The sequence below is a fragment of the Chelonia mydas genome, chromosome 26 (assembly GCF_015237465.2).
Source record: "Chelonia mydas isolate rCheMyd1 chromosome 26, rCheMyd1.pri.v2, whole genome shotgun sequence".
In the NCBI taxonomy this organism is placed as follows: Eukaryota; Metazoa; Chordata; order Testudines; family Cheloniidae; genus Chelonia; species Chelonia mydas.
This window is the reverse complement of record NC_057859.1, coordinates 5,408,961-5,433,120: the sequence shown is the minus strand read 5'-3', so window position 1 is coordinate 5,433,120 and position 24,160 is coordinate 5,408,961. Positions and strand designations below refer to the sequence as shown.

Genomic DNA, 24,160 nt, shown 5'->3' with positions numbered 1-24,160 from the left:
TCAGGACTGCTGGTTTCTATTCTGAGCTGTGAGAGGCAGTGTGACTTTTGGTTAGCATAGTGGCCCTGGGTATCAGGACGCCTGGGTTATCTTCTCAGTTCTGCAAGGGAGTGAAGCCTCTTGCTTAGGGTAGGAGAGCTGGGGGAGTCAGGACCCCTGGGTTCTATTCCTACTTCTGCCACAGATTCGCTGTGTGGCTTTGGCGTGTCCCTTCATCTGCCCATGCCAATTTCCCCATCGGTAAAAGGGGGATCCTTGCTGGGAAGACTAATGCGATAAGGCTTGCAACGCGCTGCTTCAATGCTAGATATCAGCCTTCCCCATTTGCCCCCGAGCCAACCTCCTCCCACCGCCCCACATTCCCCCCGCCCCCCAGCCCTGGCAGTGGGAGTTCGCGTGTGTGACTCCCATTCAGCAGCTGTCCGGGACGAGCAAGCCGTACCGTCAGCCAGAACTGAAGGGGAGTGAAGCTGCCAGAGCAGTTGGGCTGTGTCCCTAATTCCCAGAAAGCTACTCGTGTGGGAGTGGATGTCCTCCCATGCCCTCCGCTCTGCTGCAGCTTTCAGACTCCTGAAGGTTTGACGTTTTCAAGCACCGGGCGCAGATTAGCAATAGCTTTCTTGTCCGTCTCAGCTGGTGCTCAGAGGGAGAAGGGGAAGGAAGGTCTCTTTTCCTCTTCCCCCTACCCTTCCTCTCCCCACCCCACTTCATCTTCATAGCCTCAGGTAGGTCCATGCTGGGCTGATTTTCAATTTTTGTGTGTGTGTGTGTGTTTGGCTTTCCGGCAGGGATCCACTTACAGGGCTTGGGTGCTCAGAGATATTAAGGAAAAGGAAGGGAAAGGGGTGGGGGAATCGTATAGAGGGAGAAAATAAAAAAGCTGTGAGCGAGAGTGTCCCAGACAAGGGGCTGCTGTGCTAAGCGATCTGGACATGCTCGGGGGGGGGGGGGGGGAATCTTGTTGCCGTTTTGCATGGTGAGGAAAGAGAGAGGCAGGGAGAGACTGAATCAGCTGCTGAGATATTGTTCGTTAGGTCTGGCCCCAAGGAGCTGGCCTGGGTTGCGCTGTAGGGGGACACGCGTGCACCTCTCCTCTGCAGAGCCAAGTTTGGGATGCGAGGGGAGTGAATCCATCTTGGAGGAGGGAGAGGGAAAAGGGGTGATGCTGCTCCACCAATGCTTTTGGGAGCGGGGATGTGGTGGGTCGGTTCAGGTCGAGCCAGGCTCAGTGGCCACTTCATCCTTCCCAGCCATCTCTAATGAGCACGTTGTAATAAGGAACAAGCCTTTTGCATTAGAAACTTCAGGGCCTCTCCTGACATAGATGGGTGCTGGGGTTAGGGCTGGATCTTCCCTTTCCCTCCCTGACACCTCGTCCCTCCTCCCTCCCTACTGTCCGCTCCCCAAACTGCAGCCTGTCAGTTGCAGAGCTCCCTCTGAGCCCGAGCGGGTTAGCTGCCCTGGAGTCCCTCATCCATGCCAGGAGGGCGTTTTCTGCTGGGCAATGCCAGCCTGTGTTTCCAGCTCATCCCACACCATTGTTGTGCAGCGTGCGAGCCTCGACTCTGCACAGGGCACCCAGGCTTTGGTGCCGAGGGGGTTAAGCAGAGGAGATCACCGAGGTTTCTAATTCGGGAGCTACCGTTTGGTATTAAAGCTCTTCGGCTCACCTTTTTTTAAAAAAACACGGCACCAAACTAGGCAGAACCCACACCTGGGCAGCTGCCGTCTCTCTGTTCTGACCCGGTCCCAGAGCAGCTAAACTAGCCGTCGCTGGGGAGCGGCCAGTCGGGTTCCCTCTGACCTGCTCACTGCACTCGCTCGCTACTCTCTTTTGTATTGGCCCAACTCAGCCCTGGAGTAAGAAGCACAGCACCCCCGTGACTGCTGCAGGGGCTGGGCCTGCTTACCCCAGGGAGGGATTTGACCCAGCTCTGCCTCTTAGAAGCTGTCCAACCGATAAGGGCAAAAGCTTCCCACTGGCTCCCTGATATTCAGTAACCGCCAGTGGCCTGGCAGAACTCAGGCCTAGGGCAAGGCTATTCACAACAAAGCCCCACCCAGGCAGGGCCCAGCTCTCTAGTTCCTGGTCAGATCCAGAGTCGCTCTGAATCGGCTCTTCCAGCTTGGGGGTGGAGGAGTCTCTGGGCCAGTGGAAGGTCCCATTCGGGCCCAATGCAGGTTTGCTGGATACCACTGTGTGCAGGAGGTGGGAGGGACAGAGCCGAGGCTGGACGATCTGTTGTTCAGAAGGAGTTGCCACTGATTGGCTCAGAGTAGCCGGTTGGCTTTTCTCTGCTTACCCCAGGCTCTTGGCCCCATTATGCCAAGACAGACCCCAGTGCCCAGCAAGCGAGTGGGGAATCTGGGACTCAAGGGGGCCCCTTCCACCCCAGCCATGTGGCCTTGGGGAGCAAACTGCAGAGAGGAGCCAGCCAAAGGCTCCAGCTGCTAGGAATAGAGCAGAAACAGCCCAAGCTGGGACCTCTGGACATTCAGAGAACTTGCTGCAGTTTCAGCTGGACTCCTTCTGCTTTGTGTGCATACGGGCTGTTTGCACCAACCCTGTCCATTTCAGCCTCACTCCACATCTGCTCCCCTTCTCCCCTCCCCTCTCCCGCCTTCCCTTCCCATTTAACTGATCTCCTCCTAACTCCCTCCCACAGGCCCCCAAAATCATGGCCATTTGCTGCCATCACATTGTTCACTCTGCATGTGTGTTCTTCTCCTTCCCCTACCCGGTACCTGTCCTGTCCATTGGTTTGTAAACTCTTCGGGGCAGGGACTGTCTGCTTGTCTGTGTTTGCGCAGTGCCTGGCACAGTGGGGCCCCATTCTTGGCTGGTTTTTAGGCAGTATCATAATCAACTCAATTTATTAACTAGGCTCCTGGTGCTCTTCTGGCTTCACCAGGGTAATCATTTTACGGCTATCAAGATCTAATTTCCCCTCCGCTCCAGGTTTTGTCACAGCTGCAGACCCAGCAGAGTCCTGGGAATTGGCCCTGGCTGTTCTGAGCCCTGTACCAACCTGGCCCTCACGCCACCTTTCTGGGAGAACAAAACTTCCTGGAGTTATGTGACTGCCAACAGGCTGCAGCTGTCCTGGGGAGAGCTGAGGGAGAGAGAGCCTCTTCTCTCCCTCTCCCCCCCCACCATCTTGCATGCCAAAGAAGGAAGCATTGATGCCTCAAGCCAATGCCTGATCCTCTCCCTGGTCTCCGGCCCTCCCTTTTGCTGTGGCTCCATCTCTGCAGAAGAATTACTCTTGGAGCGGCTCAACAAGGGCCACACCATGGGGTTGAAAGGGCAGCCCTGCCTGCAGGTAGTTGGTGAGCTGTGGCTCGTCTTCACCAAATGCACGCCCAAGTGCCTGAGAGTCTGGTCGCGCCTCCCCTGCACCGTTGAGTGGTCAGAGACCAGGAGCAATGTTCTCTCCAGCACCTCCGAGTGCGTGGGTTGGTGGGGGGCTGTTGATGATCTGGTGAGTGCAGGCTTGGGGGAGAGAGTGAGGTGGCAGGAAAGTTGGTGGGGAAGGAATCAAATATTATCTGGCTCCAACGCTTTGCTCAGTCATGAAAGGTCTTGGCAGAGGGGCCATGACCGCCAGAGTCTTGTCTTTGTTTTCTTGGCATGGGGTTGGTGATTTGCTTTTTTTTGTTTTTTTAATCCTTCCTCTTCTGTTGGGATTGAGTCACTGTATTTGTTTAACCCTTCTCCAGGGAGGTTCTGGGGCAGCTCAGCATGCTGGGAGGTAGGGCAGCCAGGCTGCTGTGGGCCCAAGTCCAAATGCAGGCGCTGGCTGTCTCTGGCTTTTTATTGGACTTGTTGAGTTCCCGACTTCAAGCAGTCTCCGACATACCCCCCGGGCATGCACGCTACCCAGCCAGCAAACACCCACCCACGCGTGCATGCCAGGGCATGCCCATGCTGGCACCCGCACTGGCACCAACACAGACACGCACACACAAACAGGTGCCTACGTGCATAGATGGATGCACAAGGACGTATAGCCTGACATGGACACAGAAGGTGACCCACAGACGAAGACTTGCATGGTTTGGTACATACGCTTCCATCATATGGGTACACAGCACTCTGCCATAGGCCCGCATGCAAATGCTGGGGACATGCACGTGCTCTCTCATATTATTTATTTACGTACTCAGTGCTCGTGAGGCGCTAGGATGCTTTGCGGCCACGAAAGAAGACGGGTCTCTGTCCCCGAGAATTTAGTCTCAATGGATAGCTTGCAGCCAAGGGAGAGGGGAAATCCAGTCTGACGTATGTATAAAGATCCCAGTCGTTGCCCTGGTATCTGACGGACGTGCACACACATGCATGGACCCGTGAAGAGCTGCGAAGGTTATTTCCTACCGTGATGTCTTTTTTCTCTCTCCCCTGTCTCCTCTTTCCCAAGGATATACTGAAGTGTTGAGGCTGTAGCTAGGGGATGTGTGTTCTCCTCTGTAGGGGGCATGGTTTATGCACGCATTGCTAGAGGGCCTGTACCCCCCCGTTGGGCATGCTGGTAGGAGATGTGCGTGCGTCTGTGTCCCCCTGTTGGGTATGTCGCTATGGGGTGCATGTTCATTTGGGGCATCGCTAGTGGACCCCTATGTCCTTTGGGTGCGTTGCTAGGGAACGTGTGTCCATTCTGAGGAGGTTGCTAAGGGGGTGGCTCTGGCACTGGTGGTTGCTATGGGAACTGGAGTTAGTTCCCCTCTTGCTCTCTCCCTCTTTCACATAGACCAGGTTTAGATGCTCCGTGGTCCCGTGCTAGGTCCAGAACCCACCTTTCCCCACTCCTTCCCCACAGAGCCTTGTCAGTGCTCTGGCACCTAGCCCAGCCCGGCTAGATTCAGGAAGGGTTAGTAATCATGCTGCTCCTCACACACAAGGCCAGACCACACAGCAGCTGCTGAGCTTTAAGGAGGCTGCCTGTGGCCACAGCCATGTCCTCCCCTCACCCTCCCACCCCCACCCCCAGAGTGCCACCCACCAAAGGCCTCCCCTGCACCTCAAGATGAGCACCCACTGCTGCAATTACCTCCAGAGGTGACTGCGCATAGAGGAGGTAGAGGGGAGCTGAGTGGGGCAAGTGGATGGGTGGCACATGTAACTGCTTGGCTGTCGAGTTTATATAACGTGGCGGGGGGTAAGGAAACCCCCACACTCTACATAAGCCTAACAGTAACTCTCCCCGCAAGTCTGGCTTCATTTCCCTGCAAATACACTGAGCACCGGGCACTTTCATGTGTGTGGATCGGACAACTGCGGCCTTGTTGGCTCTGCCTGGATATTCAAGTCCCCACGGTATTTCCCTTAAGCGTTGGGCTTTGAGCCGGTGTCCCAGATTCCCAGCTGTTAGAGAAGATGCTGTGGCTGCTGCCCTCCAGCCCAGAAGTTGCTGCATTTCCCTGGCGTCCTCTGTATAGAGTAGCAAAGGGCGATGGCAGGGTGTCTCAAACTGAGGGTCGGGACCGCTCAGGGGGTCTTGAGGATATTACATGGGGGGTCGCAAGATGTCAGCCTCCACCCCAAACCCCGCTTTGCCTCCGGCATTTATAATGGTGTTAAATATATAAAAAAGTGTTTTTAATTTATAAGGGGGGTTGCACTCAGAGGCTTGCTATGTGAAAGGGGTCACCAGTATAAAAGTATGAGAACCACTGGGCTATGGCTTCCTGTGGGGAGAAAGGGCCTAGAGGGAACACAAGATATTTATCGTTATTACTTATTAGCATTAGCCACAAATATGAGCATGTGTTCATGGTGCCTGTGTGAATATTTGTCAAAGTTCAGGTGTATGTCAGTGCTCATGCGTATAAACTGTGTGTCTGCGAGAGAGTCAGAAAATATGTGTTTATGAAATATGGGGCTTGTATATGTTATGTGCATGTCTCTCTGCCTCCGTCCATCTCTTTCTGTGTGAGTGGACGTGTGCATTTGTATATATGTATGCCTGGGTGAGTGTGCATGCATGTTTGTATATATACACGTCTCTGAGTGTGCAGGTTTATTTCTCCCCCAACCCCAGCCCCCACTGTTCCTCAGACGTTCTTGTCAACTGCTGGAAATGGCCCACCTTGATTATCTCTCTCTCTCCCTCTCCCCCCCCCCCCACCCGCTCTCCTGCTGGTATTAGCTCACCTTAAGTGATCACTCTCCTTACAGTGTGTATGTTAACACCCATTGTTTCATGTTCTCTGTGTATATAAATCTCCCCACTGTATTTTCCACTGAATGCATCCGATGAAGTGAGCTGTAGCTCACGAAAGCTTATGCTCAAATAAATTTTTTAGTCTCTAAGGTGCCACAAGTACTCCTTTTCTTTTTTCAGGTATGCATATGTTATTATTTATTGTTTGTGCCATGGTAGCACCTACAGGACTGTGCTAGGCATTGTACAAAGACATCATGAAAAGACCGGATCTTGCTGTGTATTTATATAGGTATGTCCATTTGAGTGTGCGTGGATGCACGGTGCATATAGGGGTGTACTTTTTGTGTGTGTGAATGAACCCTTTGGGCAAAAAGGTCCAAGAAAACATTTCATGCGTTAGCCTGGCTACAATGTTTCCTCTTCTTTACTCCCACGCGTCCGTCAGTCCTCACCGCACTTTCCTTGGCGCTGGGGGAGATAATGCTTCCTAAGACACTCTTCATAACTGCCTCATGCTCTTGATTAAAAATCCCGAGCTGCCAGAATCTCCTTTAAAATCGCAAGCTTTCTTTCCATCCCAATTGTTTGGTGAGATGCTAAGTTTTTGCAAACTCCAGCTCATTTCTTGTAAGAAAGAGGCACTCTACCCAACTAGAAGGCATGTGTGCGTGCGTGTGTGTGTGTGTGTGCGTGCACGCATGTGCGTGTGTCTTTTGAAGGAAAGGAACTGCATGGAGGAGATGGGAGCAAGGGGTAGGATCTTGGTTTGGTGGGATACAGGTAAAGATCAGGCAAAACCAAGGGGAGGTGTGGGGGTTTGCAAAACCCTACTGGTTGGGTTTTGAGGTTGCAAAATGAAATGTAGCATGGGGGTTCATTTCCAGGTCCTGTTTAACTTCACCCTAGTTCTTCAGGACAGTGGGTTAAATCATCCCAGGTTTTGCCCAGCTTTCTGGAGATGGGGGGGGGGGCGGGATTTTGGAATTGGGGTGCATACCACAGCATGTGTGGGCACACCCCATTTGCTGGTGTTTCCATTGGGGAAAATTCATTATGGGATAATGAGCTCCTCTTGAATCCCACACCATATCCCCTTCCCCGCGCCCCAAACCCAAACCCAGGTCTGCAGTTTGTAAATTTCCTTTATCTTTATAATAGGACAGCTCCAAATTCTGGATTCCCCCTCACCCTAAACTGTGCAGGGAGGAATGAGGGGGAAGGGGTGCTGCTGAGATCCAGCGCTGGAGGTTTCTAAGAACAGGTTGTTACACATTTGTCAGGGATGGGGTAGGTTTACTTGGTCCTGTCTCCACAAAGGGGGGCTGGGCGAGATCATCTCTGGAGCCCCTTCCAGCCCCATGATTGTATGAACGTTGTGGTTTGGGCCTGTCTCTTGGTCATGCAAAGTAACCAAAGATCTTGAAAGGGACAATGGATTGCAAACCATTTGGGGAATCCGGGAGCAAATCAGCATGAATGTGCTTGGGAATTTGAACCTGGGGCAGCTCCAAAAAGTCGCTGTGGGAAAAGAGCGAGAGAAATGGACAGATTCTGGGGCATTTGAATTCAGCTGGCAGAGAATTAGCTGGGGGCGGGGTAATGAACTCATGTTCTAACCCATCCCCACCGACAGATTTCTAGGGAAGGGAGTTTTAGAAATATATCCCCTTGTGATTAGACAATCCAGTCTCCTGTCTGTTTCCTATGTACTGAGGGAGAGGGGGGCATGAACATTGAAAGGGAAGAATTTTTGTGCTGATGAAAGTGAGGGTCTTACAAGTGCTGTGAAAGTTTCCCCATCCCATGGTTCCCATTTTTATTTGCCCATCCCATTCTGCCGGTGATCTTCAATCCTACCCTTCAACACTCCCTGTCATTCTAGTCCTGGCCTCCCCACCCCATTCTGCCAGTGCCCCCCACATTCTAGCCCGCAGTGACCCCTGCATTCCAGTCCTTCCCTCTTCCATTCGGGGCCCTGTCGCTCCTTGGCCATACGCTGCCCTTTCCCCCAGTTCTGGGGCTGCCGAGCTCGGCATTTCTGATTGCTAGGCTCTTTGGTTCCGCTTTGCCCATGGCAGGGTGTGGCATCCGGAAGGTTGAGATCTGGCCCAACCTAACTCTCTCATCAGGAGCCTACACCTTGACACTGAGCTGGGAGGCTGGTGCTGGGAACAAAAAGAGCTTTCTTGGAGCAGAGGAGAGTGAGTAACTGGGCATACCTGCCCCACGTTGGCAAAGAGGCCAGACAAGCACGACGCAGATGCTACCTTGGCAGGAGCCCATAGAGGCAGGGAGGAGCTCGGAGTAATTTGCTCATGCGTCCCCTCATTATTTCGGATGAGTAATTGGAGGAGTTCTCTTCTGGTACGGAGCCCTCGGAGGCTGCAGTCTCCCTTCTCTGCGGGTGACTGGAGTCTGGGGAGCAGAGCTCCCCAAATTCCTCTTCTCCTGTCTCTGCCAGAAGATATCTGAGGCTGGATGGCCCTCAGGCGTGAGGGAGTCCCCTCTCTCTTTCTTCTCTCCCTTCCCATAGCTTTCCCTGTAACAGTTCTTTCGCCATAGCTCACCATCCCAGAGCACACTTGGAGAGAGACTTAATCAAAGGACTTTTGGAAGGAACACTACTGAGACTCACAAACCAATGGATCAAGAAATCCAGCTCCAGAATTCAGAGAAGAACATCCAAGGAGCCCTTCGGGTTGCTTTCTGCCTGCTTCAAATCCCAGAGCCAGATCCCTTTAGTCAATGGATCTAGAGTCTCTCAATCTGTTTTGCCTCTTGAAGACCCTCTCCTTGGCTTAGGTCCATATTGTGGAGCCACTGAGTTCCAAGCCCTGCTCCCTGATCCTTCAAAACTGCAGCCTATTGTTACGGAGTGCCGCATTCCACCAGCTGGGATATGATGGAAGTGGAAACTGAATAAGGGTCATACATGGAGCTCCCTAAATGAATCAGCCCAGCACCATCACAGGTGATTACTCGAGGTGTTAATAGCAATAGCTTGTGACTTAAATGAAGGTGGGACTGTGTGGGCTGGGGGATTCGGGGTGGGCTAAAGAGCCTTTGGCTTTTAGGCTGATGGTTCTGATGCAGCCCAGAGGAAAGCTGTTACCATCTGCAGCCTCTCTGGTGGTCTGTCTGCTCTCCCAGCAGTCTGTCTCAGGTCTCTGGGCATTTCGATGTAATAAACTGGTTGAATTTCCCAGGGGAGAAGTGCCCCCAATACAAAGCCACCCCTGCAGCTGGCAACATTGGACAGTTTGAGCAGGGCGAGAGTCAAAGCTGGACTGGGCCATGGTGACCAAACTCCACTTTTGCCCCTAGAGGTGTAGGGGAAGGTTGCTCGGCACCTGCCCGGTGTAGACCTGTCCTGCCAATAAACAGCGGGGTCAGCCTCCAGGATTACAGCCAATGTAAACACAGTGCACTGGGCAAGCAATGGGAAAGGAGAGACACCCTCAGCCCCATGGTAATGGAACCGGGGGCTGAGGGAGAGCCCAGCAAGCAGGATAGGATGGACAGCTGGGCGGTGAAATGGATTTCGATGCTCATGGCGTTTTGAACCAAGAGCCAGGCGGGGACAATGCTGGGTGGGGCAAGCAAGAGAAGGCCAGGGGTCTACTCACAGGCTCCAGGCAGCTCTGCATGCCCCCACAACAGCTGTGTCCTACTCTGGCTTCTGCTGAGACCCTGGGGTTGCTGCAGTATGCTCCTGTCTAGGCAGCCACAGGGCTTCTGCTAACCCATTCTCCCCCAAACCCATTCCACCCATGGCACAGGGGATCCAACCCAGCTTTGTCCTGCCTCGTTCCCCCAGAAGAGCCCCCACAGGCTCATGTGAGTTTCCCCTCCCCCCACCATCGCCACCTCCTTTTAACTCCATTGGATAAGGGGGCTCTGTGGAGGGCAAGAATAGGAGGCAATGCTAAGGGCTGCCCTTGCTGAATGGGGCTGGCTGACGCTTATGCCAGTGTGACTGCCTCCCAGGCTCTGGCACCGTGCACAGACGGTTGGGCACAGACTGCAGGTCTGTGCCAAGCCGGCTGGGCGCCAGCTGCGTAAGCTGGTCAGAGACGTACAGTACATTCCTCCCCTGGCAGAGGTGGGGCCCCCCCGTGTGACAACAGCAACTGGGACAGAACTTTGATCTCCTTGTGATCCCAGGGCATGGCAGGAATCTCAGCAGGGCAGAATGGCCCAGACTGAATGTTAGCAAAGAGAAAGGCACGGACGGACCTCTGCGTATTGCCGTGCAGCCTCTCTCACTTGGTTCCCCAGCTTGGGAAATTGCCAATCTTCTGCCCATCTGCCCCTGTGAGCGGTTAGACAGCAGCTGCCATGCACCCTAGAGGTGGCTGCATTTCACTAGCTGTTGCAGACATAGAGTTACATTCGCCCCTCTGTTTCGCTGGCTTCTATCACCTGGTTTCTGAAGCTTCACCAGTAGCTGCACTGGGCCGGGGGAGTGAGGCAGCTTTGGGGGGCGTGGGGTCATGGCACGTCCAGGTGCTGCAGCCCCTCCTCTGCCAGAGGGTGCCGCTGGCAACCGGTGCAGTCCCAGAACAGGTCGCTCTGGAGAGGGAAGGAGTGTGCGGCAGGGCCCCGCAACGAAGTACATCTCCTGGGGAGTTTCTAGCGACAGGGCCCCTCTGGCTCTCACAGCACACTCTGAATCTGCTCTTCCCTAGTATAACCACCCACCTCTGGGAAACACCAGCAGCCTTCGCCCGGGGGTGAATACGTGGGTGGGGCACGCGGACTCGCTGGCACAGGGAGTTGGAATCTGCCTCTCTCCCTGCCAGTGGGGGTGGATCCAGCCGCTGCGGAGCTGCTCGGTGCCAGTAGGGTCCTTTGGGACTAGAGATGCTACAGAAGTGAGCCAGTGGTATCTCTGTGCGCAGAGAGCTGGCCTGGGATAATGGGGGCCAGGAGGAATCGTGTGTAGAACTTCCTGCTTCCGCAAAATGCTTTCTCCAGCTCCTTTCCTCCGTCCACTCCCATGGCTCCTGGCATCTGACTGACGCCTCATGCTCTCAGGACTCGGGTTATTCATGCATGTCGTGCTCTCTGGCAGTTCATGCTGTGGGGCTGAGCTCTGGGAGCCCAGCAGGGGGGTCTTTTGGGCTCGGTTGGTCCTTCTTTCTCTGCCCATGCCCCAGCCACGATCTTGCATGGAGCATCACCACTTAATAGGTGCAACAACGGGCTGAAAGCGTTGTAAGAGGCATAGCATCAGCTGGTCAGCAAGAGCAGGGGGTTGGGAGCCAGGACTCCTGGGTTCTGTTCACACCTTTGAGAGAGTATGTTGTCTAGTGGTTAGAGCAGGGGGGCTACGAGTCAGGATTTATGGATTCTGTTCCCAGCTCTACCAAATCACATCACCCTGTGCCTCAGTTTTCCCATTCCCCAGGTAATGATCCTGACCTTAGAGGGGTGCAGTACACGAATGTTTGTAAAGCCTTTTTAGATGCTATTGAAGTGCAGAGGTTTGTTGGCATATTGTCTTCTCTAGGAGGCATGTAGGGAGGATTAATTAGATAATGGCTACTGCGTGCTCTCTAAATGCTAGATTAGTATTGCAACGCGGTATGAGCGGATCACGCTGCGATGATTACATGGCTCTCTGCAACTCGACACAATGCCTCCTCTTCCCCCCACTCGCCCTGGTGCTAGGGCCGGTGGAAGGGCTAAAGAGGGTCGTGGGGAGACATCTGTGTCCTCTCTAACCTTCCTTGTCCTCCCACTTGCCTCCCTAGCTGCTGGGCTGAAACCCAGAGGTGGCATCATGGTCTTGTGGTTAGAACTTGAAACTGTGAGTCAGGAGAAATGGGCTTTATTCCCAGCTCAGGGAGGGAGCTGGGTCTAGTAGTGGGAGCAGGGTGCTTTGAGTCAGGACTGCTGGCGTCTCTCTCCAACTCGGGCAAGGGGGTGTGGTGTCATGGTTGGAGCAGGGCAGCGAGGGCTGGGATTCCTGGGTTCAGTTCCCAGCTCAGGGAGGAGAGTGTGAGCTGATTGGAGCCGGGGCCTGTGACTCAGGAGTCCTGGGTTCTGCTCCCAACTTTGCTACTGATTTGTGGTGTGCAAGCTACTGCCGCTCTCTGCCTCAGTTTCCCGATCTCTGAATGTTGCTCTAGTTTAGCTGCATGTGTAAGTAAAGTGCACTGAGATCTGGAGTGGGGAACAAGCACATGCTATTTGTTCCTGCCCGTGTGGCTCATGGTTCCCCGTCCTGCTTCCTATGGGGAACCCATCAGTGATGGGGATGATGCTCCGTTCACATGGACACCAGCAGAGATGCTCTCAGGTCCGCTTCCTGTCCTACAGGCTCAGGCCACATCCCGCTGTTCTCAAAGGGCGGAGGTAAAGAACTTGCTGTCTGGAATGGGTGAGGTGGTGCATGGTCCCTGAGGTCATGAGCTCCATAGGGGACTGCACGGCTTGCTTCTCGGGGTGTGGGCAGTGCATGGGACGCCATGTGCTCTGTGCAGAGGACACTCCCTGATGCCATATGGCTGCTGCGCGGACTGTGTTTGTGCTGCAGAGGGTGGTGTGTACACATGCCCTGGGGTGGTAGGGTGGGGCCGTGTGTGTGTGTGTGTGTCTCCATGGAGAGCTGCCCAGCGTGTTATACAATCTGCTGTCAAGGGAGCTTCAGTTTCAGCATGGGGAGGTTACAAAACATTTCACCCTGGCGTAGCACAGCGATTCAAATGCATTCCCTATGCAGGTCAGGGAAGAGGACAGACGGACCCTCCTCCCCATCCCCCCATGGAGATGAGGGGTCCCTGGGAGGGGGCAGGTCAGACTGGAAATTGGGAGGTTGAGCAGAGGAGCCACTAGAAATCAGACATGGGCCAGAGCTGCACGGTTTGGTTCTGGATCTGACCTTCACCAAGCTTTGAGGGTGTTGGATCCAGGAGTCGGGATCAGACCCATCCCTGCTAGAAAGCTGCGGAGAGAGGGAGTTATAGCCACAGAACCATTGTCAAAGGGGTGGAAGGAGGAAGAAATGAGCATGAAGCCCGTGGTGCAGATCCTGAGTCGATCTAGAATATAAGCCAGCCCCCATCCCAAACCAAAACATCCTCTTCTAGGTCATTAGTAGCTGTGGAAACCTTCAGTGTCTACTGTATGCCGAGTCCCAAGCCCAGCCCAGCACCACTCCCTGCTGTCCTCATGCTGAGTTTTGTTTGCCAACAGGATACAGTGCACCTGGGAGGACAGTCAGCACCACATGACAGGGAACAAACCATGGAGAGTGACGCCAAGAACGGGGAGGCTGCGCCAAGATGGAGGAGACCTCAGGGAGGAGCCCAAGAAACCCAGATGCTAGAGAGCATGGTCGGGGCCGCACGCAGGAGCAGAAGTGTGGCGCTGGGGATCCCTTCTAAGAGCTGTCGGGACGGGGTGGACCTGAGCTGCGTGCCTGGGCCCGACTCAGCGCTGTGCCCCGGGGAGAAGGCCTCTTTGTGGAAGCACGCCGAGAGGGCGAAGGAGTTCTCTCCGTGTCTGAGATGGGGCCGAGAGACCCTCGGGGGGCTGGAGACAGCACTGGACTCTCCGTACCATCCTGCCGTTGAAGCAGATTTCTCCAAGCGCATGGAGGCCAGGCACCAGCCCCCCAGGAGGATGCAATCGAAGGAGACACCCGACTTCCAGCTTCACTCCAAGCCCGAGAACGGGGAGGTAAATATCAGCTGGGCGGAGCAGAATAAAGACAGGCCTGGCCCTATGTGGACAGAGGCCATGCTGGCCAGCCAGCTGGCCCTGTACAGCCATGCTTACCACAACTACCCCCTGCCGTTACCTGGGCTGGAAAACCAAAGCCCGGCTGCCACTAACAAACCTTACCGGCTGTCTGAGCAAGACTCCCTCCACTCCGCCAGTCCCTCTGGGGACACCGCGGGCGACCCCACTTCCTTCCACCACCTGAGCACTCACTGCCCCTTCCTTCTTGAGGCCAAGCTGGCAGAGAGGAACCCCTTCTTGGCTTCCTCCATCGTACCAGCCAGCACTCCAGCTGAGTCTGCCTATGGCAATAGCTTGGCCAGCCTAGCCCTGGCTCACCAGCTCCAGGACTGCCCCTCTGCCTTGGGAGAGGCCCAGTACCCTGACCCCGATTGGCATCGGGCACCTTACCCGCGCTCATGGAGCCAGCCGGTGTACCTGGGACCCCATCCAAGAACAAAGACCCCGTCAGCTTTTGAAACCTGCTCCAGCTCAGGAAACAAGGTAAGTGCTTGGAGTCTATACAGCTATTGCTCTTCGTGTTACAGTGGCACCGGGAGGGCGGCCCCAGCTGAGAGGAGTGTGCTAGATGCTGTACAAACATACACTAGTGGCCAGCAGCACCACTGAGAACAATGCTGTTGAGCACTGAGCTCTCCTTTGAACATCTGGCAACAAGAGACAGTCCCTGCCCCAGAGACCTTCCAGTCTAACTAGACAAGACAGGCAGGGAAAGTATGGTTATTCCCATTTCACAGATGGGGAAACTGAGGTGCAGAGCGATTATGACTCACCCAAGGTCACTCAGAGAGTCTGTGGCAGAGTCAGGCCCTTTAAATCCCAGTCCAGTTCCTTAACCTCGATTCTATCCTACTAAGCACCCTTAGTTTCACAATCTATTGCATGCTCTTTGGGAGGGGTATTGGAGACATCTCATGTCCTGGGGCTGGAGGTTAGCAGTGGACAAGGTCCCAGCGAGGATGTCCGGGCTCAGGACTGAATTGCAGACCGGCTCCCTGACCTGCCGTTGGACTGATCTCTTGCTAGAAATGAGCCCAACCATTCATGCAAAAGCACATGCAGAAAGGGGTGTGCGGAGCCAGGTGACATGGCAGAGGAAGAGGCAGACCTGTGAGCGGGCGTTAGACCTCAATGGCAACTGAACCCTGGATGCTTTTGTATTCAGAGGATGAATCAGGAAGGTCCTTGCTGGCACCGTTAGGTAGGAGACAACCAGGGATACATGTCTGGGATCAAGTGGACAACATAACCCATTAACTAGGACCCAGAACCAGGGTTCTCCATCGGGAATAGTCTCCTCTGTGCTAGCCCAACCAGCTCTGGACTCTCTCCCTGGGGAGCTGCATAGGGAACAGCCAGGGTCTTAATTCAACCAGCCACTCTAGCACCCAGGATCAGCCAAGCAGCATGTTGCACTGAGCAAGAAACAAGACTAGAGAGGGTTAAACGCCTGTGAGGTCTCCCCAAGAGTAGCAGCCAGCCCATCACTTTTAAATATGAAAGCAGCTGTTGGTTTGCAGGGTATCCAGGGAAATATCTGCCTGGTGTCACTGGATCTCCCCCAAGTTGTGCTTGCCCTGGGTGACGAGGCCAGGCCTTGAACTGGCAGTTGGTAGGGGTGCTTGTTAGAGGGAGTGATTCAGGCTCATGGGCTGCTGGGCCTTGCTAAATTTCCAGCAGTGTCTTGTGTCGGGAAATGCTGTTGCTGGAGGCTGCAGACCAGTGATGCCCCACCACCCCCCAGTGCTAGTGCTTCTGGCTTTTCCGGCTGGTGCTCTCGGCCCCCCTCTCCAGTATGGGGGGTTGGGCCCTTAGCTGGGTGCAGGTGCTTGAAAAGGCTGGAAGCCACTGTCCCAGAACACTTGTCTCGATGCTGCCGCTGACCCCTCTGCACTGCACACAAAGCCTTGTCTGTGGGACCCAGGTTTGTGGACTTGGCGTTTGCATGGGCGCCCACGCTGCATTGTAAACCTTGACTTCCATTGCTGGAGCCAGGTCTCACAGCCACGCTAACGCATCCATACTGCACTTATGCAGACCTTCTGACTTGGGTCTGCGGCTTGAGCTGCAGCCACTCTGCAAAATGACAGGCCTTGGACCCCAGTCCCAGCAGGACTCTGACCTGCTCCCCAGCAGGGTCCTAGAACCCTGGTCCTGAGTCCTTGCTGCCCTAAGTCAGACTCATCTACGTGTGGATGGAAGTGGGGCTTGAGTCAGAGCCTGGGCTTAGTGTGCAGTGGAGACAGACCCTCCGACGCCGGAGTGCTAGAGATGTCCCCAGACAAGATGCGAGCGTTTTGAGGAAGTGAGTGAGCCTGGTCTCCAGTGCCCCCTGTCTGACTGCGGGGAGCCCAAGGGGCGATCGCTTAGAAGGGATGTTGTCGGTAGATCAGGAGTGAGAGACGGGACAGTTTGTAGCAGTGGCAGGCCACATCCCTTCAGCCTTCTGGCTTGACGCAGACTGAGGGTGAATTCATGGTGCTTTTCTGCGTCGTGCTAACGGGGGTAGAGGCCGGGTGCTTGAGGGTCCCCTGCAGTGCTGCTATGGCCATTGCGAGAGGCTGTCTGGCACTGGGACAGGACACGGACGCCATCCGAGAATGGCAGCTCCTGGGTTTGGACTCCCCTCTGCTGCCTTGGGTGAGTCCCGGCTTAATGCCTCCGTCTGTAAAACTGGGATAATGATGTCATTGACCTGCCTCGCCGGGGGGCTGCGAAGATTAGTCATTTAAGGATGGCGAAGCACTGGGGAAATGATAAGCTCTGCTTATGTGCCAGGTAAAGCTTGAAGCCTTGACTCATTCTTTCCTCAGTCAGTGAGGGTTTAACCTGAGCAGGGTTTTGTATTATTTATTGGTATTCCAGTAGCGCCTGGAGGCCCCAGCCAAAACCGGGGACCAGTTGTGCTGGGTGCTGTACAGACACGTGGTAAGAGACGGTGCCTGCCCTAGAGAATTTATAATCCAAACAGGCCAGACACACACAGGGGGGGAGAAAGGAAGGAGTATTATCCCCATTTTACCAGTGGGGAAACTGAGGCACAGAGAGACAAGGGGCCAGATTTCCTAAAGAGCTCAGACCCAGCCGCTCCCATTTAAGAACCTAAAATAAATTGTGGGAGCAAAGTGCATCTGCAAAGCCTGACTCGTGAGACTTGCCCAGGGTCACACGGAGTCCGGGGCACAGCCGCATATCCTGATTCCCAGCCCAGTGCTCTAAGCATAAGTCCCTGTGTCCTCTGCAGTTAGTATGGCAGGTGTGCCCGCCGGGCCTGCCCTTGTTCCCCCAAACACACTTGCTCCTCTCACTCTTCTCCCCCTAAAATCTCCCCCGCCCCACTGACTCCACTCAGCACTTTGCTTTTTCCCCTCTAGGAGTTTTACCAGAAGAAGGATCCTGGCTTTCCCCACACAGGAGAGGACCTGGCCCCTGTGCCCGACCAGGCGCAGCCTCGGCTGCTCGGCCAGTACGAGGTGGGGAAGGTGAAGCGAGATGGAGAGAGCGAGCTGGAGTTGACCTACGTGGAGCCCACGCAGAAGGGAGCTGAGCAGAGGGGGTGCATGGCACTGGCCCCTCCCAGTGACCAAACCCTTCCAAACAACCATGGCCAAATGGGTCAGCCGCTGTTCTACCTAAAGCACAAGGTGGCAGAGAGTTTGTGGTCCAGCCGGCCCCTGGTTCTGGATTATCCTCTCAGCAAAGCACCGGCCAGGCCCTCCGAGTCCAAAGACGAAAGCCTCGTGTACCAAAGCCTGAAGCCTGGCTCCCCTGCGGTGCTGCAGGAATCCTCTGGATCTCCGCGCGCGGACAGATTCCAGCCCCCTGCCCTTTCCAAAGTAGAGCTCCCACCTGGGATAGAGGTGCTTCCAGCTCATGCTCTCCCCTGCAAATGCTCCCCTTGGGACTGCCCCCCGAGATGCTGCAAGAGGTGCCAGGGGGCGGGCTGTGACGCTGCCAACTCCTTTGGCACCATAAATGAGAAGCCCGGGCCGTGCCGAGAAGGAGATGGAGCCTTGGGAGGCCATGGCATTCAACGGGGCAAGGTTTCCTCCCTGCTGCCCTGCCCTCCTAGCAATCACCACACCAAGCTGAAGAAGACCTGGCTGACCAGGCACTCGGCACAGTTCAGATGCCCTGCTAGCTGCCTCGGGGACAAAGGGGCTCCTGACCAGATCAAAGAGGGTTTGCCTCTGAGGTTCAAAGCTTTAAAGAGGGAAGGCCAGGAGAGTGCCGAAGAAGCAGATGGACCTGGCAAACGGACAGCTAAGCGGCCCTACAGCCACGTCTCTGGGGAGGATCTTTGGAGCCCCTGTGGCAGGAGGGGTAGCTATTCGGCAAAGCGGAGCTCAAAGGCAGCGGCGAACGAGGCGCTAGATCCCACGAGGAAGGATTGTGAGGCCCCGGAGCAGAGGGCCGTGCTCCCATCCATGGGAAGGAAAGCAGATGCAGGAGAGGGAGGTAAGAAACGTGGAACCTGTGTAGCCGAGCAGAGAAACAGGGGGATGCTAGGCCAGAGTTGTGGTGGCGTGGGGCTAATTCTTGCTCTGCAGCTGCCCCATCATTGCATAAGACACTCCTGCAGAGTGGCAGCTTGAACAGCCTTTGCTAGCTGACCTGATCCGCGGGGCAGAGCATGACTCCAGCACCGAGCATTGGCACAGGCTAGTCACATTCAGGGGTAACTTTCATTGGGCCGGAGACACTCAGATTCGACGGTGACAGTGTAGGCGGATGGATGAAGGATATAATTCATTCTTCGGTCACTGAGAAACACGCGCAGGAATGCAGACGTGCAAACACGCACACGCTCACACACACACAGGTACGCAAGAATGCAACGCCACACCCCAGCAAGATACACATGCATGAAAAATACGTGTTCGTGCATGTAAATACACACGCACGTGCGCTCAGGCACAGAAAGACAGACAAGAGCGAAGCCCATGATTTGGAATAGCTTTGACTTTGCTCTTCAGTTATGGAGGGAGCCAGGAGAGAAGGAGATGGGACTTGGTCCCTAAATCCTTGTTCATTGTGCCTGGTGGTGGGGGCTAAAATGTCTCCCCAGGTCTCCTCCCTTCCACAGCAGCTCAAATGCTTTAGAAAACAGCTGGGCTGGGAGAGAGCAGGACCGGGGAACTTTTCTCTAGTGTTTCCTGCTGCCAGAGTCCCATGGCTCCCTCCTTGGCCCTCTCCTCTCCTCCCTCTCTCCATGGGGGACGGCATTCCAAACGCCTTCAGTTGCGGTCCCTGTGCCGTAGAGCATACGAGGCAAATTAACATGGTGCTTTACGAGCATGCCATTAAAACGCTAGGTTGTGAGGGAGGGTGACGGGGACAATAATCACAAGTTCTTTGGGATGGGGGGGCTGTGTTTTCCTGGGCGTTCGTGCAGCACCCAGCACATGGGGGCGCCGATCGTGACTGGCAATGCAGATATAAAATAAGAGTAATTGTGTGGTTACCCAGTAAGGGACAGACACAGCCTAATGGTTCTTGGAGGGACTTGAATATGGCCAGGGGACTGGTGGTGGGGGGGTTGTGGGCAGCATTCCAAGTGCAACTCCTGGCATGTCGCCAACTTCAAGCATTCAGCAATCATGAATAGAGTCCCCCAAAATCATGAGATGATTTACAGATAATTATTTTGGGGTGCTTTCTGGTTCCGGAGCCTTTAAGGTCATGTTCTCAAGCTTTTCTCCCCCACCACAAGGGCTAGAAAGTTACTGTGTATTTTTGTTTTAAATGCAAGCTGAGATTTTCCTGTAATCACTTGACTTCTGGAGCTGGGGGCAGGGGGAACCAAATATTGCAAGACTCGCAGTCAAATGAGAACCCTGCTTAAGAGGCAGCATAAAAGAAGGGGTGAAGATGCCTTCGCAAGAGGACAGAGAAGGGGCATTAAGGTTGGCTCATTGGTGAAGGCAGAGAGAGCAGGGAAGCGAATGTGAAAGGAGACCAAGTCAGAGATGGCAGCAGATATGAATGAAGCAGGGCCAGGAAAGAGGACCACTTTGAATCTGACGCTCAGTGTATGGGAGCCAGTGAGATGCCTCAAGGATATGGAAGAGGACAGAGCTGCAGAAGCCAGGGGGAGGGAGCTAGCGAGCGTCAGAGGCCACAGGATCTTGTTTGGTCCCCTGGATTCATCCATCACCTTGTGTGACCTACCTCTCCACCCCACCTGCCACCCTCTGTGCAGCCACTCCTCTGTCTGTGTCTCTCTGACACCTCCAGGGGATCTCAGCCCCCCTGGGCCAAGCTCATCTCTTGTGAGGCCAGTGGAGTTTCCCCAAGGATGGATTTGGCCTGTTCAGTTTGCCTTGTTGTCTTTCCTGATTTACCCACTCTCCTCAGTGGCAGGGAAGGAGGGGACCTTAGGTGGAGAGAGTATGGTAGGAGATAGGGCGGAATTAGGCTCGGGTGTTGCGGGGAATCACTCAGATGTGATCAGACATTTTGCCACCTTCTCGGGTTCCATACGTTCACGTGGCGACACTGCACTAGTCTGCTAGGCTGTCTTTCTGGTGCATACCCCCAGCCGAGGTGTGCGAGGACCTTCGCAAGGAATCTTGGCCGGTGTCTTCGTAGCTGGTGCTCAACCCCATGTTGTTTCCCCAGGGCTCCTGAGTTGCAACGGAGAGGACGCCGGAGAGCAGAAGGAGAAGCGATACCTACAGAGCGTTCCATGTATGGCCCTCCCTAACTGCATTGAGAGGTGTTGTGCTTGTGCCTCCAAGGATGGCATGGGCGCCGTGCCCCCGGAGGAGGAGGAAGAACCCGTGGAGACCTTCTGTAGGCTCCTGCATTTCCGGAGGTGAGCACACGTGCAGCTGTCCTCTTCAGTCCTCCTGTGGCACTGAGAAGTGGCACCCTTGGGGCCTGCAAGATAACGAGTCTCGGGGGAGCCTGTGCTGTGATTTGGGGAAGCATGGGCTGCTATTGGCAATGGCCCTCCCACACGGGGCGTTTGCTCATTCCTGCAGCCCCCAGGAAGCAGAGGGTAGAAGTGAGTATTAAATTAAAAAAGGAGACATTGGGTTGGGATATCAGGAAGAGCTTCCGAACAGTGAGATCAGCTGGGCAGTGGAGTCTGCTCCCCAGGGACAGGGTGGGAGTCACATTGCTTGGACATTTAAAACGAGAATGTGGAAGGCCCCGGGAGATCTGATGTAGGGAACCATCCTGCCTTTGGATTGCAAAGTCTTTGGGACAGGGACATCTTTTTGTTCTGTGTTTGCACAGCAGCTCGCACCATGAGGTCCCAGGCCAGGCCTGGGCCTCTAAGTACCATGGTAACACAAATAATATGCCCATCCCATCCCATCCCAACTCCTCTACACTTCCATTCCATGCTGCTGTGTTCCTGTCCATCACCTCCTGTCCCTACAGGCTGGCCTGGCTCTGCTTTTGAGAAACTGACATAAAATGCAATGACAAGTAGTAAAAAATTGTGCTGGACACACGGCATGTGCAGACAGCTAGAGCTGGCTGCAATCACAGACACCATCAAACCACCGCAGAAGGCAGGGAAAGGGGGGCAGTACGCCCTTGTATCTTACAGATGGCAACAACCTTCCCTTCTGTATAGCTTTATGCACCTGCCACCACAGGAGATCTCACAACCTAATGGGGCTGAGCTTAATCAGTATTTGGATGGGAGCCCTCCGGCCAAAACCAGGAGGGGTGTGGTCGATACAGTAGGAGCTGCTGTTCTGTCTGAAGAGAGCTATCAGAGGGTCCTTTGCCAGTGGGTGTATTAAAGATCTGATGGTGCTGTTTGTTAGAGTCAGTGTGTTCACCCCAATGCTGTAACCAGATGCCAGTTCTGTTGGGGGACTGTTTGGGGGAAGCGGGGACTCTGAAAAAGCTGGGGGGGTCATGGTGGATAACAGCTGAATGTGAGCTCTCAGTACGACCCTGTGGTCAAAAGCACTGATGCAGTCCTTGGACGTATCACCGGGAAAATGTAAGGGGAGGTGTAAGGAGGTTATTTTCTCTCTCTCTCTGATATTCTCGTGACTGCTGCTGGAATACTGTGTCCTGTTCTGGTGCCCACCAGTCAAGAAGAATGCTGATAAATTGGAGGGGCTTCAGAAAAGAGCCACGGGAACAATTAGCAGGAGTGCCTAACCTACGACCCATGGGCCGTACATGGCCCACCAGAACATTGCATAAGGCCCGTGGCCTGCTTCAACACAATATACTAACGGCCGAGTAATTAGCGTTTTGTCATCATGTTTACAACAGTTTAGTTTACATAAGTGTGTCAATAGACAATACTGGACATAGGTTGTTTCTATCTAAATACCTACAAAACAAGCTAAACTTAAAATATAAATCAATACAGGTGACTTCAAATCTTATCAAAATGTGTAGAATCTGTTTGGCCCACACAAGGTTGTGCTTAGGTTTCTGTGGCACCCCTGAATGAAAGGATTGGAAAACGCGTTCTTGTGATAGACGCCAGGAGCCCCATCAGTTTAGTTTAGCAAAGAGATGGTTAAGGGAAGACTTGATCATAGTTTATAAGTACTTGCCTGGGGAACAAATATTTGATAAGAGAGGGCCCTTCAGTCCCGCAGATAACGGTATAACTGGTGCCTATGCCTGGGAATTGAAGTGAGACAAATTTAGACGAGAGATAAGGCTCACATTTTTAATAGCGAGGGTAATTAACCATTGGAACAAGTTACCGAGAGCTGTGGTGGATTCTCCATCGCCGGCAATTTTAGAATCAAGACTGCTGGATGTTTTCCTAATAGATCTGCTCTGGTTCAATGAGGAGTTAATTCAGGGAAGTTCTCGGGCCTGTGTTCTGCAGCTCAGACTAGATGATCACAGTGGTCCCTTCTGGCTTTCTAATCTGGGAATCTGGGTTGAGATTATGGGCTCTGGAGTTTTATCCCTTCAGGAAACCTGGCCCTGGAACGCTAAAGCCCTGCTCCCTGCCTGCTGGCCACAGGTAGCCGGCCTGGCAGCCCCTGGACTCTCTCTCACTTGGTAGTTTTCTCCTTGCTGTGACCATCACTGAATCCTCTCTGTGCTGCTTTTAGGCTCACGTTCTCTGACAGTGGAGAGCTGAGCGTGGATGGATTTTCCACGCTGGACGAAGCCGAGGGCGAGAGTTTATGCCTGAGGATCTCCAGCAGGGAGAGAAGGGCCCAGGACATCAGCATCAGCCTCAGCCTCGCCAAGTATCTCCTCTCCGTCCTGGGGGACCAGTTCTGTGAGGCCATCAGGAGAGACAGAGAGGCCTGGCTGTGGGCTCAAGGGGAAAACGAAAGTAGGTCGGAAACAACGGTGCTGGGGACCACTTTGGGGCACGGAGATGCTCACTTACTGCAGCGTGTGACACCCTGGGTTTGAATTCCACAGAAGCTAGGCGCTCCCCTGCCCGGTGCCTGGGGTCACCGCTTACCCCCTGGGCAAAGAGGGCGTGAAATGTGAGCTGGGAATAGTGATTCTTGTTGCATTTTGCACCCGCTGGGATTGATCCTTCTGTAACTGGCCCCAGTGGGAGTCAGGAGAGGCTCTGTGTGAATGGTGAACTCTCACTGGTGCAAAGCTGGGGGCCAGAGAAGGGCGAGGTAGGTCGCAGGTGCCTGTGCGTCTGCACTGCAGCTGGGAGGGGTGATTACAGCATGTGTAGGCGTGCCTCGGCCGGCTTTAATCTAGCTCGTTTGAAAATGAGCAGAGACACCGCAGCAGCATGGGTGGTGGCACCCGGAGTATGCACCCGGGGTCCTGGGCTCACTGCACTAGCCTGCAGAGCCACCTGTGCAGCCAAAACTTCACTGCTATCGTTCCTCAAGCCAGCGTGGTGCGCGCTAGATCAAAGCCAGCTCTGGTGTAGCACACAGGCTGCGACTGCACCTCCTGATAGCCGGGAAGACAGGCCCCGTGACTCCGTAAGTTGTAATGCAAGTGCCCAGTGGGGCCCCGTGAGTCTGATGGAGCGGGACGTTTCTCGGCTCAGTCCATTTCCCAAAGGGTTGTGCTGACAAGGGGGTTTCTCTGTCCTGGGTCTTGGGCCACAGTCGCTCACCGCCGGCGTGGCTCAGGTTCCTCGGTTGGAAAGCTGGGTTTGTGCCTGCCGAAGTGAGCCACGGTGAAGTGCTGCGCTGCCCCGTCCCCTCTGCTGACTGTCTCCAGCGCATCCGATCCAGTTCTGATCGCAGTGGCTCCAATGCAAGTTGGGAGTCACTGGGGGTGTCTCTGCATTTACACCACTGTCAGCGAGAGCA

At 54.4% G+C, this 24,160-nt stretch overlaps 1 protein-coding gene across 1 annotated transcript in view; it reads left to right on the top strand.

Moving 5' to 3' along the window:
- HR (HR lysine demethylase and nuclear receptor corepressor) overlaps positions 1 to 24,160 on the top strand; it is a 47,312-nt gene that overhangs the window by 6,132 nt on the left and 17,020 nt on the right. Inside the window, 4 exon segments of the mRNA XM_043536461.1 lie at positions 13,365 to 14,396; positions 17,288 to 18,371; positions 20,535 to 20,730; positions 22,970 to 23,199. Coding sequence (XP_043392396.1) covers positions 13,365 to 14,396; positions 17,288 to 18,371; positions 20,535 to 20,730; positions 22,970 to 23,199 — 2,542 coding nt within the window.